Below are 18781 nucleotides of genomic sequence, written 5' to 3' on the forward strand. Positions count from 1 at the left end.
CTTCCCAGTTTGGCTCGACTACCTTTCATTATAATAAGGATTCTTGATAGCCCCATCTCATATCCAAAGATGACCGCCAAGGGTTAATCTCTGAGCCCGTTTAATTCCTTTTTAATTTGAATACTAATACCAAATCCTAATTGCTTTTTCACCAAAATCAATGAAGCTGAACATTTTACGGGTGCCAAATGCAAATATTATTGGTCATTTTGCCCATGTGACCTGACACCATCCGTGAGCTCTATGAGCTGCTTCAGCATCATCAAATGACAAACTTTTGCCTCTCAATTAGAGGAAAGATTGGAAAATAAGCGGAACCAGGCAGGATATAAAAAAAAACAGGACGGAAAGGAACAAATTTGCCAAGCAGAAAAAGAAAGTGAAGAAGGGCCGTTAAAAAGTACAGTGGAAAGACACAAAGTGAGTGACGATAGATGGTATGAGAGTACAATAACTCTTATCAGTGAAGTGGAGATTGGGGTGGAAGTGGAGGGTGAGGAGGAAAGGAAATTAGGAGAAAAGGCTGAAACAGTGAATCTTGTGGGAAACTACGAGGCGACACAATGTTCATAGGGCCTCTAATGACGTCGATTGCTCTCTGAGGACAAAAGGATAGTAACTTTGGAAAAACCAGCCACGATGAAATAAAGCCATTAATAGTCATTCCTACTTCAGTACAAAGGTCAGATTACTGCATGAGGGCCCTTTTTGAAAGAGCCTTGATTCCTGTTACCGCACAGGGGCTATGTCTGTTGATATCAGCTTACCCAAGTGTGAACATTGGCGCCAGTGTGAATGGGTGCAAGTGCTTCAGCAAACAAAAACCTACTTTAAACGTGCAGTGAAAGTATGTATGTATGTCGGAAGATGGAACAGCTAGAATTTGCTTCGGAAAATACACCATCGTTTTGATAAAATTGATGAAGTGTCACATCTTGGGGCATGAGGTGGGTTACACCCTGAACTGGTCAGCAGCCAATCGCAGAGCACATTTAAACAACCATTCACACTCACATTCACACCTACGGACAAGTTTGAGTCTTCAGTTGAGATACCAGGCATGTTTTTGGGACGTGGGAAGAAACAAAGTACCCGCAGAAAATCCACACACCCATGGGGAGAACACGCAACCTCCACACAGGCAAGGCTGGATTAGAACCCGGGTCCTCAGAGTTGTGAGGCGGATGTGCTAACCAGTCGGTCACTAACAATTGTGTGTGTTCACTGGGGTGGGATAAAATGCAGAAAACACATTTCGTGAGTGTCCATGCACATGTATGATGATAAAGGTGATAATTCTTCTTTGAAAAGTCTAAAATTATTATGATGAAAAGGTTTATAAAACAATGTTCTTTTATGTGTTCATAAGTGTAACTATGGGTCTAACCTTTTGAAAAACTATTGTAAAGTATTCTACTAACAAGGTGGCACTCCCAAGTCATTTGGAAAAATATGTCATGTTTCAGACTATGCGGAATGGCACGTGACCAGAGAGAGCCAATCACAAGCATTGGTTTAATAAGGAGGAAGTGATATATGTAATCTCCAAATGTAACTAAAATTGTAACCATGGAAATTTCCAAAATCAACTGTAATTTAATTACTTTTTCTCTGGGTACAATTAAATAGATTTTATCATTAATTGACACAATGTAATTACATATGCAGTTAGTTACTTCCAACACTGCTTATGGTACATCCATCCATCCATCCATTTTCTTTTGCCGCTTATCCTCACGAGGGTCATAGTGATTGCTGGAGCCTATCCCAGCTGACAACGGGCAGGGGGCAGGGTACACCCTGAACTGGTTGCCAGCCAATCGCAGGACACATACTGTAGGGACAAGCAGCTACACTCACAATCACACCTCGGGGTAATTTAGAATGTCCAATTAATGTTGCATGTTTTTGGAATGTGGGAGGAAACCAAAGTGCCCGGAGAAAACCCACGCAGGCATGGACAGAATATGTAAACTCCACACGTATGGTACATAAACAACAAAAACCAGAGCTGTTGCTTCTGCCTCGTGATCATTAAAGGATGCTGATTACTTGATGCACCAACTTTGATATCTTTGGATTTACATGATTGCATACTTTGGTGAAAAGTCTTACTATTTTAGGCCTGGAATGGTTTGTCATTCCAATCAGTTCTTGATTTATAATGTGCAACAACTGATTGCAAAACAACAGTTCTTCTAACTCAATCATAGAAGATTACGTTGTGTGACTCCAATATTTTGCAGCGACAAAATGCGTAAATGCCAAAATCTGAATATGAACTGCAATCACCCCCCACCCCTCAAAAAATCACATAATGTAAGATTTCTGTTATATTTTCAGTCAAACTATCACTTTTGTGCAAAACATAATGGATTGAACACACCCTTTTTCCAAACACTTTGGTTTAACATCCACACTTTTCTCCTTGTTATCAATATCACAGCTTTGGTGTGACTGAAAAACTGACCAGACGATTACGAGGAGGAGGTATTCAAATAGGGTGAAACTATAATTGAATTGATTACAGTTAGATTTCTACTTTTGGCAATTCATAATTGCGGACACACAAACAATAAGCGAACACTGGCTCGGATCGCCACATGGTCCTGCTAGTTGCAAATACTTGAAGTCGCAGATTTTTCTGGAACAGTTCCACAAGACTTGTCACATCCACAGCACTTTTTTTTACAGCTTGCTATTAGCAAAATTCCGAGCAAGGATACAGTGTACCATGAGTAAAGTGAAACAAAAAGAGTCGTCCCATTCAGTGCAGTCCTGCACATTCACATTGATGAGTTTATATGTAGTTATGTGGATGGATGAAGTAGTTACCCTACACATGCTAAATGATATATACTGTAGTATCTGTGCATTCTAAGGCATGTAGAGCTATAGATGAATTTAAAAAAAACAAGTAAAATATGCTTCTGTGCATACACTATATAGTAACTGTGAATGGATGCATACTGCTTGACCTTCTGGGCCAGTCATTTTTAACCCTTTTATACCAAGTACTACCTAAAAAATACTGGGTGCCCCAAGTATCAACATCATGACTAACATTCTAATACACTCGTGTAGTAAGTCTATGTGCTCATGAAAACAATACTACTGCCAGTCACTGTAACATTTCCGAACTTTAACACACTGCCAAAATATGCAAAAACTACAGTTTTAATACAACTGGACTGTACTGCGCAGTGATTTTTTCACGTACTGCTAGTACTAGTACTATGCTACAACAAGTGGTACTAGTACCACACTTTTCTCACTCTAACAGAATTTTTACAGAACCTTTTCTCCCAAAACAAAAAACAAACGAGTAATGAATTTGGATAAATGATATTTAAATGTGGCGGCACGGTGGGACACCTGGAAAGCGTTGGCCTCCCAGTTCTGTGGACCCGGGTTCAATCCTGGCCCTCCCTATGTGGATTTTGCATCTTCTCCCCGTGCCTCTGTGGGTTTTCTCCGGGCACGCTGGTTTCCCCCCACATCCCAAAAACATGCAACATTAATTGGAGACTCTAAATTGCCCCTAGGTGTGATTGTAAGTGCGGCTGTTTGTGCCCTGCGATTGGCAGGCAACCAGTTCAGGGTGTACCCCGCCTCCTGCCCGTTGACAGCTGGGATACACTCCCGCGAACCTCGTGAGAATAAGCGGTGAAGAAAATGGATGGATGGATAAAGGAAATCTTTCTCAGAGGAAAACATAGCAAACTATTGTATATGATCGCAATATCAAGAATGCGCAAGCTCAAAAACATTCCAAGCTATTAGTTTTAACTTTGAGTGATATAAAGCTCATTCAAAACATTTTGTTTATGTGAATTTTCTGTAACATTGAAAAAGTCTAATTATGTTAAGTGGAAAAGCAACACACAGAGATGGGAACAGATATTTATCAATTTGGCAGGTTAAGAAACTGTTCTAAAGGCATGCCTATAGGTCCGGTATTGTTGCGGGCACACATGGTGACAAATAAAGCTGGCTCAAACTGATCTTTGCTGAAGGTTTGCTCTCCTCACAGTGGAACATCTGGTGATGGTAATGGTTCCCTGTAGCTCTCGTTGGTGGCTTTCACGCTACATTAGTTTGGGAGATGTGTTGTAGTGCTTCACTGAACCTTTGATAAGTGTCTGCAGATGGAGAACACAGTGATGCTGCAACGCATGTATGTTTTCTCCTTGGCAATATTTGAGTAAACTCGAAAAATATGTGTTAAAGTCACTATGTTGTAATTCTGCTCCTTGTGCATCAGTTGCTTACTGTATGTGTTTGTCATCATGATGCCAGCATATTCCTGTTTTGGTGTTGACATAACGATACAATTTGATCAATTTCTTGATGAAAGCATGTTGGAAAGAGTTGGACTGTTTTGATACCGGACTACAGAAATTACTGATATTAAACTTTGTGGAGAGAACATAGTTCAAGAATCAGTCTTTTGACTGTAAAATCAGAATAAAATGCAAAAAGAGGAATCGATTTTTTTTTTATTGCTCCTTGAATCAGAATATAACTATGGAGCCCCATATGTTAAAAGAAATAACACATTTAGTCATGGCGGTCTGGTGGATCAGCTGGTAAAGCGTTAGCCTCACATTTCGGAGGTCCCGGACCCGCCTGTGTAGAGTTTGCATGTTCTCCCCATGCCTATGTGGGTTTCCTCTAGGCACTTGGATTTCCTCCCACATCCCAAAAACATGCAACATTAATTGGACACTGTAAATTGTCCCTAGGTGTGATTGTGAGTGCGACTGTTTGTCTTGATTGACTGGCAACCAGTTCATGGTGAACCCCGCCTCCTGCCTATTGACAGCTGAGATAGGCTCCAGCACTCCCGTGACCCTTGTGAGGATAAGCAGCTAAGCAAATGGATGGATGGGCATTTCGTCATTCTAACTTGAACAAGGACAGTTCGTTTCAATAATTGAAGAAAAAAGATTGGTTGTCTTCTATAACTGTAGCAAAACTATCTTGCTTTCACTGTACCTGCACAAGTGAACTAAACTGCTCTTACAAAGGGAGTGATGTGTCTAAATGTAGCTCTGTCACTTTTTCTATTGATTTTTTTTTTTTTTGCATAAACAAAAGCACACCCGTAGAATCTTATTTCTTGAGTTGCTTTGGTTTTTAGCAGCAGCGCTCTTTGTCCACGTTCTTTGTTGTTTCGATGGGAAACCTGTTTTTATATGTCCTATTGATCTCTACAGGCCTTGAGATGAACAGTCACTACTGTTATAGTTTGCATACACTACAGGCACTATATTCGTAGATCGTGCAACGTGCGGCGCAGCGCAAATGAGGACCATCTTGATATCCATGCCAGCGCAAGGGATGGTGCATGTCTCTCCCTATTTGGCAGGTCAGTTTGCGCCAAGCTGGGCGATGTCAGCGCTGTTGGAGTGACAATATGGTGTCAGAAAGTCCATCTGTCCGTCAGTTTTTATCCAGCTCATTCTGTATTGAGGAGGGAATACTGCCAACATTCAATGCTCTTCTCTCAAGCAGGTTTGAATGGGGAGAATTGTGCAACCATTAATGTGCCTTACCTAAAGGGAATGAATGACTAAGACACTTTGATTGGTCATGAATAATTTCGGCACTGTTTTCCGCCCATGGGCATAGACAAGCCTTTTTGTTAAATATGCTGGCTTCGTGTGCTTTGTAAATAAAGCATCTAATTGATGAGATAATTTCATAGTATATAGCATTTTGGACCTGAAGAAAGTCTTAACTGCGGCCGTTACGAGTGCAGCAGAGAGATTTCACTTGCATTAAATTACAGTTTTGTGACTATGATCTTCAACCTTCTTTCTTAATTGATATAACTCATTTTAAGAAGCAACAACACCAAATACATTTTCTTTTACATGCCACAGTTCCAGCTAACCTCATTGGAAAAAACTGCAGCAACTATACTAATACTCTTGTTAATTTGTATCAGAAAACACGTTCTCATCTAAACTGTATTCAAATGCTACTCAATTGCCCTTTTTACATTCCCATTTTCAACTAAGCAGTGAGCATGACAATGATGAAATGGAAAAAAAAAACCCTGATATGTCTGGTTGCTCTCACTAATTAGATTCTCTGTATATAGATCCATGCTCCACTGAGAAGAAAACCACACGCCCCCACACACAGACACACGTCATGCCTTCCTATATTGTTTACAAATCCCCTCGAGATTAAACTTTGCAACAGAACAATAAGTGAACGCTGTGAAAACAAACACGGGTCCTCAGGGTCTGATTGGTAAAACAAGTTTGTCCAGTCGAGACAAGAAATCTACTTAAATATTCTGCTCTCGTATTTAGTTTGGCATTGACCACAGCTCTGTTTCTTAATACTCAGGGAAGAACTATATTTCTCCATGGTCTCACAGAATTTGATGAAAAAAATATGTACATTGTTGAATATCTATTGAAGCAAACAAACCTCAACACTAAAAATGTTGGTTTGCCGCACAAGTCAATGTGTTTTTAAAATTGTAATTGTTCTCAAAGGACTACTGATCATCACAAATCAGGGTCAGCATTCCACCAAGTGGATGGGAACTCAAGTGAAGCAAAAATGTTCACTTGTAGTCAATTGCATGCTACTAGTTCTAATGACAACGATACAATTTTACTCCTGTGGTTAATACCTTTATATAGGTATGTAATACTTTCTGTACAGAGCGCACAGGAAGTATTCAGACCTCCACTTGAAGGCAGAGAGCGGCTACCTTGTTGTCGACTGTGATGAACCCCAGTGTGCAGGTGGCAAGTTGGGTGGCGGAAAATGTACATTTTCTGAGCAACTTATACTCACTACAGTCACGAGAGTCCTGGGGCTTATCTGTGCTATCTTTGGAAGAGAGGCGGACTACACCCCTGAATTGGTTACCAGGGCACATACAAACAACCACAAAAACACTCACATTCAAACCTATGGACAATTTCAAGTCTTCACTCAACCTACCATGCATGTTTCTGGGACCTCACTCCTCAGAAACGTGAGGCTAACGCTCATTCACTCTGTCGTCAAAATTTGCAACAATGTTTTTCTATTTCCACGGATGTCCATTCTGTGCCTTTGACTTTCCCGGTCTCTCTGTTGCAACATGCTGATGACACTATGTGACACTCATAACTCAGTGGCTTCTTCCCTCTGAGAACATCCTGTCCTGAAGCCTTACAAAGTCAAGGTACTCTTGATCAATTGTTAGGCAACATCTTGTGATGTCAAAATGTGCAAAGAATGATGATGAGAATTGTTTGAAAACAATTGTAATTGAACCTAGAATTTGATTCTTCAATTCATTGATCCTACACCTACTGTCAGTATTGCCATTCTGTTCCTTGTCCGAAAACAGCAAGTTGTGCAAAAATTGAAACATAGCAGAATAGTGGACAACTGGTTAGCACAACTGCCTCAGAATTGTGAATACCAGGGTTCAAATCTGGCCTCATCGATGTCAAGTATGTTCTCCTCATGGCTGCGTGGGTTTTCTCCAAGTACTCCAATTTTCTCTCACGTGCCAAAAATATGCATGGTAGGTTACTTAACGACTATAAATTGATCATAAGTGTGAATGTGAGTGAGTATAGTTTTGTATCCTGCGAGTTCAGGGTGTACCCCACCTCTCGCCCTGACTGAGCTGAGACGTCCTTCATTAAAACACGGTGTCACATTCTTGAAGAAGACAGAAGTCCAAAAAGATATTTAACCATTTTAACTTGGTAAGCGTGACTACTTGCCGAATGAAATTGGATAAAAGTATTGAGACACCGCTGGATTCTCACTGCCGTCTAGCCAAAAATACGTTAAAAAAAAAAACAGGCAAAATTAATCTTTTGCTGCTCTTGTGCGGTTGTCTCATATTACTCCATAGTATTGCCTGAGCTGAATTTTGATTTAAGTTTTGAGCTTTCACTGTGTATTCCCCCCACCTGCTGTTGTCTTACCTGGCTTGGATCCTTCAGCCACTGAGCCATTGTACACCTGATTCTTAAACTCAGGTCTGTTGTCATTCATGTCAATCACATAGATGTACAAATCAATTGGGTTCTCCACCTGATTGCCATTCATGTCCACTGCATGGGCGCGCAGCTGTGAATACACATGCAAACACACAATGACACCGTCATTATAATTCAATGCTGTAAATAAACAGAAAGAATACTCAGTTATCATGCAACAGATTTTGACAGCAGGCCATTAGAGTGATCCAGCTCTTGGTCTAACTTTGACTTGTTAATTGACAGCTTCATTTAACTGGCTAATGTTTTCTGTCTTGTCTGCCAACAGGGCAAAAAAGTCCTGCTCCTGTCTTGACATGAATGGTCAACATGGAAAAAGGAAAAAAAGTGAACTGTCTGAGCCACATAAATAACTGAAGCTAAAATCAAATCAGGGAGTTTTTACTTTGACATATTTTTTTGTTTTGTGATGTCTCTAACCTTTGCTTTTGTTTATTCACCACGAATAGACGAAAGGAAGAGTTAACAATATGTGTAAATCTGTATAAAAAAGAAACAGCAGATTTACTTGTTCAAGCAAATGAAAAAAAAATCATGTAGGCATGGTGGTGGTGGTTGTGGTGGGGAAGATTGTTTTGTACTTGGATGGATCTGACAAAGGTAATCATCATCCCCATGAATTGTCTTAATCTACAGGGTTGCTTTCACACACTTGCTTCCCTCCCACAACCGCAAACAGCTGACAGGAATTGATGCACTTTAATGACCACACAGTAGACAGTACAGTATTTAATTCGGATGTCGGGTATAGACTGCATGTATATTTAATTCTACTACAGATTCAGAATGTGGCAGGAATAATTTTCACACCCACTAAAAAAGTGCTCTCCTTAATTGACCCAACATACATACTGCGGCACCCTTCAGAATGATTGGCCATATACGTGTTAAAGAAGGCTACTTACAGTAACGTGCCATTTGCTTGAATGGCAAACACATTCCAATCAACATGTATGAAAACATCTATCGATGCAAATACATTTGCACATATCATCAGAATGCTTTTGCAGGTGTTGCAGATACACTCTGGGAGACCCACGGCGATTTAAAAGATCCTTCCTGAACAGCTTAATGACCCTCAAAATGCAATTTTCCCATTGGTTGAACCACAGCAACAATGACAACAAACAGAACAGCCCAGTCTGTTTTCTCAAAGTGAATATGGCACACTGAAAGATGCGTGACTTCAGTGAATGGGATTTTCGTGTGTGCAAGCACGTCTGATAACGAAGCCGCATTTTTCTTTGCATTCATTTATGACTTTGTTTACTTGGGCCGTGCTGTTTGTGGATTTGCTGTTCATGTGATACCCAGAATGTATGTCTGTCCTTTGTGTGTGTGTGTGTGTGTGTGTGTGCTTTCTGTGAATGTGTTCCTTTGAATATGCCCTGCAGATAGTAAAATATGTGTGTTCCAATGTCTGGCAGAAAAAATGTAAATGTTATCTGTGGGCATGAAGGAATATATTCGGGTGTGAGGATTGCAAAAGTATGTGTGAAATAACATCGGTATTCTGTTGGGCCAGCTTTGCCATAAGTGGACCATGCACACACAAGATATCCAGCTTGTATTTGCCCATGTCCTTTTAAATAATAGAAAACCAAAATTTTATCAAATGTACATACATATAGCTTCGACTGTTTTTCTGTGATTTCTGCTGGTGCAACTTGCACATTGGGCTTTATAGTCTCTATCTGAGGTATGTGTCAAATATACTGTACAATATTTATATGGCTGCCAACACTGGTAATCTTACTATGTTGATTTTTTTTCACATTTTTTAATTAAATTTTTTTTTTTTACTTTGGCAGCACGGTGGCGCATCTGGTTAGATCACTGGCCTCACAATTTTAGGGACTGGGTTTCAAATCCCGGCCCCGCCTGTATGGAGTTTGCATGTTCTCTCCATGCCTGAGTGGGTATTCTCCAGGCACGCCAGTTTTGTCCTCCATCCCAAAAACATGCATCAACTGGTGACTCTAAATTGCCCCTAGGTGTGATTGTGAGTGTGATTGGTTGTCCATCACCATGTGCCCTGCGATTGACTGGCAACTAGTTCAGGGTTTACTCCGCATCCTGCCTGAAGATAGCTGTGATAGGGTGCAGCAATCCCGCAACCCTTGTGAGGTCAACCAGCTCAGAAAATGGATGGATGGATGTTTTCCATTTTTGCTCGTTATTTTTTTTCTTTGGGGAGGAACTAACTACAAAAAAAACTTTTGGTCATGTATGTATGCCAACTCGAGATTTTTGGGGTGTTTGAAGACAAAAAAAATCCCCAAAACCTAAAATGGACAACTATTATCCACAGATTTTGTGGTCATGTTCGGTCCCTCTGGACTAGACATCCACATGAAATGGAAGAAAACAAAAGGAAGGAATGGTTCAAAATGTCACACTGTACTATATGTACTGAGGAATATTCTGAAATCTTTGTAGATAAAGTATTATATACAGTTCTGCTACAATTCAATATCATACGTACATACAGCACATTGGTCAAATAATACATTCATGAAAAGTAGGCAATTGATATATCCTTTGTGAATGATGCCCACTGAAATGTGTGTGTTATGTCATTTGCTTAATTGCTTTGCTGAGTCATGAGAAGTTTGCCTGACAAAGCTAAACCACAGACCATGATCCACTCTCTCCACTTCCCCCTAGTGCTAGTCTGTCAAAAACAGCAGGCTCGTCTCTTTTTTCGCACGAGCTGTGAACTAACAAAGAAAGTTTGGCCCATAAGAGCTCAGCAGTGCTCGGAACTTCCTGTCAAGTTGAAATAAAATTGGAGATGGGATAAATTTCCCTTAGGCCAATCGCTTGCAACATTCTCTAACCCTAAATCATTCATCACATCGCAAGCAGCATGGGTCCACACAAGTCTAATTAGGAGCCCTATTCAACCTGACGAGTCCTCAAACTAATACGCTGTCTTCTGAACAGTGTCCTATAAGAATCATACACATATTGTGACACTTCTTTCCTAGGGATTCATAACGTGGCTGTGTCATTGATCCCAATTGACTATGTTGAGAATTGTATGCAGTCAACGAACGCACAATGATGTTTATTCACACTTCAAAAGGACATAAGGTAACAAGGTGCTCATCTGAAAGAAAATGGAAAACACCCTCGAAAGTACAAGACAATTCAATCACGAAGACGGTCCTCTGAAGAATTGTGTTTGTTCATACGGTGTGTACTGTATGTGCACACTGGTGTCTACAAAGTGTATATACGTGCGTGTGCGCGTGTGTTGGGTGTGTGTTGACAGAGGCACTGAAGTGATCAACTCTCCTTTATTCCATCTATCCTCTGAGACTGGCGCATGCGTTTGAATTAGTTCTATCAGCAGCACGGCCATCTATCATGCTGACATACACGCAGGCATCGGAGGACTGATTCTCCAGCGCAACTTGTCCAACTCTTTGGCCATACAAACTGAAACCTGCAATGTGTGTATATTAACCATTGACCTAATGTTAAAGGCAATCATGTGGTATGCATGTCAAACTCAGACATGCAAAAACTTGTTTACACCAGATTCCAGAGGGGATGCTCAATCCTTCAGCATCTCATGGGTGCATGTAATGAGGAGTCCAGTAGGTTGCATGCAGGTTCACTGTACAGCTGTCACTGGCATAGGGGCGAAGTGCTCAATGTGAGCTTGGAGCATTGTGTCAGGGTGTCCTGGTTCAACTGAGCAGCTGTCCACAAAGGTGAAAGGGAGACATACAAAGAGCCAGGGGGAAGTAAGCAGGTAGCAGGACCACAACGTGCTTATGCCATTACCAAACACACACCACATCAATCATAGAACTGCTTATGAGGGCACACACACAAGCGTGTGCATAGTATATAAATGGTAGGAGCAAAGTTTCGAGTGCTTTTCCACATTTTTCCGTTGTAGCCATCTTGTGCCATCTAAATGACAGCTGAAGAGAATAGAATCCTGTCTTTCATTCCTGGCTTGGGCATCAATCAGAGCCCAGAGAGGATGGATAGATGGATAGAAGTCCTGAGAAAGTGCTCTGACTTGTAGTTTGGTTTTGGCATGCAAGCACATTGATGGTGAAATGAAATGAGGGGGAAACTGGGGACGGCATTTCATTTGGAGACAATTGGGAGCTAAATAGACCAGCTTGATTGGAACAGTCAATCTGGCAGAAAAGAAACACAGTTTTCCATTTAATGCCTTACATGGAAGGAGGCTCTCTCCTCTCTGTCCAGGGGTTGGGTGACAAACATGTTGCCACTGATGGGGTCTATGTTGTATATGCCACTAGGGGGCTGATCAGCACCTGCCCCAGTGATGCTGTAGCGGATCCCAACATCTTTGTCCTGGTCTGAGCGAATCTGAGGGGAGAGGCAGAGAGGGAAATCAAATGATGACATTTTATGGATTTGAGATACAATGATTCCCAGTCACGGCCACTGTGTTGTTGTCAGAGAATAATTTCACAAAGTACTGAGTATGTCTTCAAGGGACAGTAGCGTTCCAAAAGGACTTGGCTCTGTGACGAGAAGGCCACGGTTCAAACCCTTCTGTGGAATAAAAGTAATTGTATCTAATTGTCGTAAAGATGCACTCTGACTACTGTACTGTTGAGGTAATCTTGAGCCAGGTACTGGAACCAGCTGAACTCAGCCCAGGTTTGTGTAGTACATCGCTGACATCTCTCTTCACCTGCATGTGTGTGCTGTGCTTCTTCGCGCTGTGTGATATAATGCACACTGTGTTGGGTCTTGAATCCAAATGATAAAAAAGCAAAAAAGTAGTTATGGTAAAAAATGGAGTGAGAGCCCTGCGTGGTAGTTTGAGAATTGCCGATCTGGGAAGAACAACATAACGCCAGGACTGCCCTATGAAAAGTTGGGCTACAACTATGCAGTACTCCAGGTTGCACAACTATGTTCAGTATTAATTTGGGTTCAAAACAGTGCTTCAGCATATTGGGAGAGCTTTATTAGAGCCCAGTTGAGATATTATTATTACAGCGAAAGGTGTTTTACGCCCTGAACTGAGTGGGCTCTGATCTCCCTCAAAGTGGATGGCCGGTCATCGATGTGAACCATAAACGAGTTTTGGCCCCTGATAACACAGCCTGTCCTAATAACAATAGATACATTATGTCCAGATTAATCACGTGTACACAAAGTCTTCAGGACAAACCGTCAGAATGTACTCAAATACTAACAAGTATATATTCAATTATCCAAAGCATACACATTCCCAAGACACTGCAATTATTTTTCCATAAAGTGTGACTGAAAATAACATTTTCAAGTCAATTTATTTTCAGTCTATCGCGTGAAGGTGACACTGCTACAAAGTGTTGCATTCCGCCTGAATGTGCAAACGTCTTTGATAACTTGAGGTGTCAAAGTGACTTATTTCAGCTATGATGGTACAGAAGGATGGCTTCCTGCCAAAGTAATGTCAAAGTGATAATTGCCAAGAACAATGATTTTTGACTGAAGTGTAAAATCACACCGTGCACCTTGGGCGTTATTTACACGTACTTTGCACCTTGCTTCCAAAAGATGGATTCGCCGTGCTTCTTTTATTGCCATTGATGAGTATTACATTCCAAAAAAATATAGGAGTGACCATCATTATTGGGACCAGATTTGGATTGGTTACGTTTACTGATAGAACATTCTCACCTCTGCTTCCCTTTTCATCAAATTCCCTGAATAAAGCCCAATGAACAGTGAAGACAGTAAATGTGAAGAAAGCTGCGTCCATCCCTGAAAATGACAGCTGCTTTCTTTCAAGGTAATTTACAGCTGAGGCTCATAAATAAAGGTTTCTGTATTCATTTGAGAGAATTTGATCAACTAATTGTATTTTGTTTTTGAATACAGTTGACTTATTAGACAGGCCAGAGCCCATGGAAATATTCATCATTGCATACCAGTTTCTTACTTCAGACACAAGTTATAGATTACATATTGTAGTCTGCTACTTCTGTGAAGGAGCTTCTGTTTCGCATTTTTGTCGGATCATGTCATCATTTGTTGCGTGTTGTTGTCACCATGATTTGAATTTTTCTTTTTTTTTTGCATCAAGAAGAAAGTTGGAATATCGCATCACTTTCTTCTACTGACTTAGATCAAATATAACTTTTTTTAGATTCTATATTGATACTACCTTTGACCCACTCCCCTGGTTCATTCCACTTTTCCTCCTGCTGACTGGTTTTGCTACATGAAGGCAAACGCCAGTCAGAGAGAATGAGCACTGCAACCACTTTTGCCACTCCAAACTGAGTTTGGGGTTTTTGGTACCTTGCTCAAGTGGACCGCAATAGTTCTACAATAGTTTCGACAATCATTTCAAGTTAAGAAAGTTGGGACCTTCTAATGTAGACTGTTGTTGTGATACCAGTACAAGCACTAGATTAAACTGCTAAAACATTTGTGCTCGACAAATAGTATCATATTATATCTAAACTGTAGATTTTTTGGGGGTTTATTTTATTGATTGTTTAAAAGGATTTGAGCCATTACTTTGGTTACAATTCAGACGTAATAATCACAGATTCAAATGGAGGAAAGGGAAAGTTTGAATCATCTTTTCTTTCTATCTTTCTCTTCCTCTCCAATGCAATTTCCCCGGTCTGTGGGGCAGCAGATCATGCATGAAAATGAAATGACTTCATCCGTTCAGCTTTGACGGCGGCTTCTGCATAAAACATCTCTCCGTTTGAACACGATATCCTCATTTTTAATTTCCACAGTTGTCTTCCCACACCCACGGAGCAGAACCTTGGTGCAAACCTTTCACAGGTTGTAGTTTTCCCCTCCCAGTTGGCACGGGAACCGAGGGCCAGGTATAATGTGAAGCACAATATGTATACCAATCATATCAGTCTCTTCTACTAGCCATTTACAGTACATACCTGTATGTAATGTTTGTATGGTTTTGTTGCATTGATTAGTTTTCATTTGATAGTCTATCAAATCAGCATCATTAATGAATCAGTTTTATTCATTATGACTTCCAAGTGAACATTTTCTTCCGGGGGTCAAGGGGGGGAAAAATCAGGTTTAGGCCTAAAAGTCCAGCCACAGCATTGAATCTACTGTGTTTCTACTATGTGTATGAATTGTAGCTTGGAATGCGAAGTGTTTGGCAGACTCATGTGTTCACCAAACTGAGGGAAGCTCAAGCTCTGTTCAATAATTCAATTAAACTCTTCTTTTTTTTTGTTTTGATTGTGCAGACAGCTGCTTGTCGTTGCGTATTGCTCAAATTGTAAAGCAGCCCCTGCATAGTTGGCATGTTTGTGTAATATTTTTGACATGCCATTTGACCTCTGCTTCCAAGCCTGCTTAACATTCAACATTGCAGACACCTGAGATCACATGTCACATTCACTGGTGTATCTTAATAGGGAGACTTTATTGGAATAAATGGAATAAATGAAGAAGCATGACTTCTCTGAGTCCTGGGAATCCCATGAGTGACAACTTGGCAATTGAACCATTTGAATGGAATGCTAATGACAAAAGCTTGGATTTTTTTTCATCCTCCCCTAGTGCTGCCTTTCTTTCAGTCTATCACTATCATCTATCTTGAGTTCTCTTTCTTATTCGAGTATCTCCCGGTGGAGTGACTGGCTACTAATCACACTAAAAATAGGAGAGAGAGGCAGATGTAAGGGACTTAACTTGATGTCTGTCTCCCTCAGATCAGACCAGACATCAGATAAGTGACCTATTTGTAGCTCTTTGAGAGTGATTTCCTTGATTACTGACAACTACTGCGATCCTCTGGGACAAGCTATCAGCGTGAGAAGAAAAACGGCAATGGATGGAGGGAGAGAAGTTCGGGACGATTAGATGAAGAATTATTGTTCTGTAGAGCTCCTGGGGGTGACGCACGGAGTGCAAACAGAGGGATGATCATTGAGCATAGCAACCTGCTGCCCAATTAGTGTAATACAAATGTTCAGTCTGCCCAAATCTCCTTGGATTGAGCTGACCCTGTCAAATGACACCAGTAGAAAAAGTCCACTTTAAATTCTGGCAAACTCGTTTTGAATTTCATGAACTTATGGCACTTTGCACAGAGAGAGCAGATGTTGTTTTTCCTTAATAGTATAAAACTTCTGGGGAGCAATAAATTCAGGTCTTTGAAGGGCAATGTGAGGAGGGCTCCCATGTATTACAGTATTATGGTCTGCTGTCTGCCATGGACTAATGGAATATAATTACGTGAAACTGTTATTTTACACACTTTTTTTTAGGCTAGTCTATGTCTTATGTCTACACAATGGTTCAGGCATGCGCTGAAATCCTTTGTTTCAAAGCTCTTTACAGTCATTCACTTTCCCATCAAGGTGCATTAAACTCCTTTAAAAGGTTTTGACACAAAACAGCACAACAGGGAAGAAAAGAATCAAGAACACAACAGCGAAATGAATACTTGAGAGCAACCTGCCTGAGCATCAAATAGTTTATTTTCCATTTCACTTGGTCCAACTCTTTTATAACTGCTGTACCATTTGGGACAAAATTACTGTAGGGAAGGTGAGACATAAGATGACATCTCGATGTTTGGTGCGCTTGGCCCACGTTCCAACGGGAATGCAAGGCTAAGAGATGATAAGATGGCAAAGTTCTGGCACTCCCATGACATCTGGCTCCTCTCAATGCGGAGGATCAGCGGCTCTAGACTAAGCCTCCCCGGGAAGACTGAGCTTTTCACCCTATCTCTATGGTAGAGTCCAGACAGACTGCAGAGGAAACTAACTTCTTCTGCTTGTAAACTGGATCTTGTTCTTTCCGTCATGACCCACAGCTCCTCACCATATTGTAGGTGAGGGTAGGAATATAGCTCAACTAGTAAATTGAGAAATTCGCTTTTCAGCTTAGCTCCTTCTTCTCCAACAACAGCCTGATCAAAGTCTGGATCACAGCAGATGCTGCACCGATCCACCTGTCGATCTCTCGGTCCCTCACTCGGCAACAAGTCCCCAAGCTACTTGAACTCCTCCACTTGGACCTTGTAGCCTGTGTCAGGGGGTTCAGTACCTAATACTCCTGAAGCATTCAGGATTCCCTAAGGGACACAGTTGAACACCTTCTCCAAGTCCACAAAACACTTGTAGACTGGTTGGGCGAACTCCTATACAACCCTAAGTACCCTGCTGAGAGTGTAGAGCTGGTCCACTGTTCCACGAGCAAGACGAAAACCACAGTGCTCCTCCTGAATCTGAGAGTTGACTATATCACAATTAAGGGTAGTTCAATAATATATTCAATATATAGTCTAGCCCAGCTATCTTTGCGCAAGAGGCGAGGTACATTCAAAAATATATAATTCAAATATTTATTGCGACAAATTAGATTTTAGCAACACAGTCAAAGCACGACATTTTTCCATATAGTATTTTCAAACTGGGTTCATTAAACTGCTATGTAGGAGATTTAAAAGTATTTTCTAGAAGACAAATATACAGTGAAGAAAATAAGTATTTGAACAGCCCGCTATATTGCAAGTTCTTCCACTTAGAAATCATGGAGGGGTCTGAAATTTTCATTGTACGTGCATGTCCACTGTGAGAGAGACAATCTCAATTCTACCTCTCAAAGAACTGTTAGTCCGCCTTTAAAAGTCCACCTCCACTCCATGTATTATACTGAATCAGATGCACCTGTGTGAGGTCGTTAGCTGCATAAAGACACCCGTCCACCCCATACAATCAGGAAGACTCAAACTTGTAACATGGCCAAGAGCAAAGAGCTGTTCAAAGATGCCAGAGACAAAATTGTACAACTCCACAGGGCTAGAAAGGGCTACAGAGAAATTGCCAAGCAGCTTGGTGAAAAAAGGTCCACTGTTGGAGTAATCATTATGTCATGGTTGGAAATCATGCATGGCACAGAAGGTTTCCCTGCTTAAACCAGCACATGTCAAGGCCCGTCTTAAGTTTGCCAATGACCATTTGGATGATACAGAGGAGTCATGGGACAGGGTTTTGTGGTCAGATGAAACCAAAATGGAACTTTTTGGTCATAATTCCACTAACCGTGTTTGGAGGAAGACGAATGATGAGTTCCATCCCAAGAACACCATCCCTACTGTGAAGCATAGGGGTGGTAACATGATGCTTTGGGGGTGTTTTTCTGCACATGGGACAGGACGGCTGCACTGTATTAAGGAGAGGATGACCCTGGCCATGTATTGTGAGATTTTGGGGAACAACCTCTTTCCCTCAGTAAAGCCACAAACACAATTCCAATGAAGTTTGGACATTGTGTTAAACAAATAAAAACAGAATAGAATAATTTGTCAATGGTGTTCAACCTATATTTAATTTAATACATTAATAAGACAAGGTATTTAATGGTCAAACTGTTAAACTTTATTGTGTTTTGCAAGTAATCATTAACTCCAATTTTATCGCTGCAACAAGTTCCAAAATGCTGGGACGCGTGGCAAAAAACACTGAAAAAGTTAAAGAAAGCTCATTCAACACCTGTTTGGAAAATCCTACAGGTGAACAGGCTATTTCGGAACAGGTGGGTGCCATGTTTGGCTACAAAAGGAGCTTCCCTGAAATGTTCAGATATTCACAAGCAACGATGGGATGAGGTTCACCTCTTTATGGACAGGTGTTTGAACAATTACAGGACACCGTTTCACAACATACAAACGTAAGGTATTTAGGGTTTCATCATCTACGGTCCATAATATCATCAAAAGGTTCAGAGAATCTGGAGAAATCACTGCA

The 18781-nt window shown here is 40.9% G+C and overlaps 1 protein-coding gene across 1 annotated transcript in view; it reads right to left on the reverse strand.

Annotated features, from left to right (window-relative positions):
- Positions 1 to 18781, reverse strand: part of cdh4 (cadherin 4, type 1, R-cadherin (retinal)) — a 221873-nt gene that overhangs the window by 41061 nt on the left and 162031 nt on the right. Inside the window, exons 5-6 of the mRNA XM_061833429.1 lie at positions 12237 to 12392; positions 7959 to 8103 (exon numbers count right to left, since the gene is read on the reverse strand). Of these exons, the coding sequence (XP_061689413.1) occupies positions 7959 to 8103; positions 12237 to 12392 (301 nt within the window). The remainder of the gene's footprint in view (positions 1 to 7958; positions 8104 to 12236; positions 12393 to 18781) is intronic.

Source organism: Syngnathoides biaculeatus, chromosome 10 (assembly GCF_019802595.1).
Source record: "Syngnathoides biaculeatus isolate LvHL_M chromosome 10, ASM1980259v1, whole genome shotgun sequence".
Lineage (NCBI taxonomy): Eukaryota > Metazoa > Chordata > Actinopteri > Syngnathiformes > Syngnathidae > Syngnathoides > Syngnathoides biaculeatus.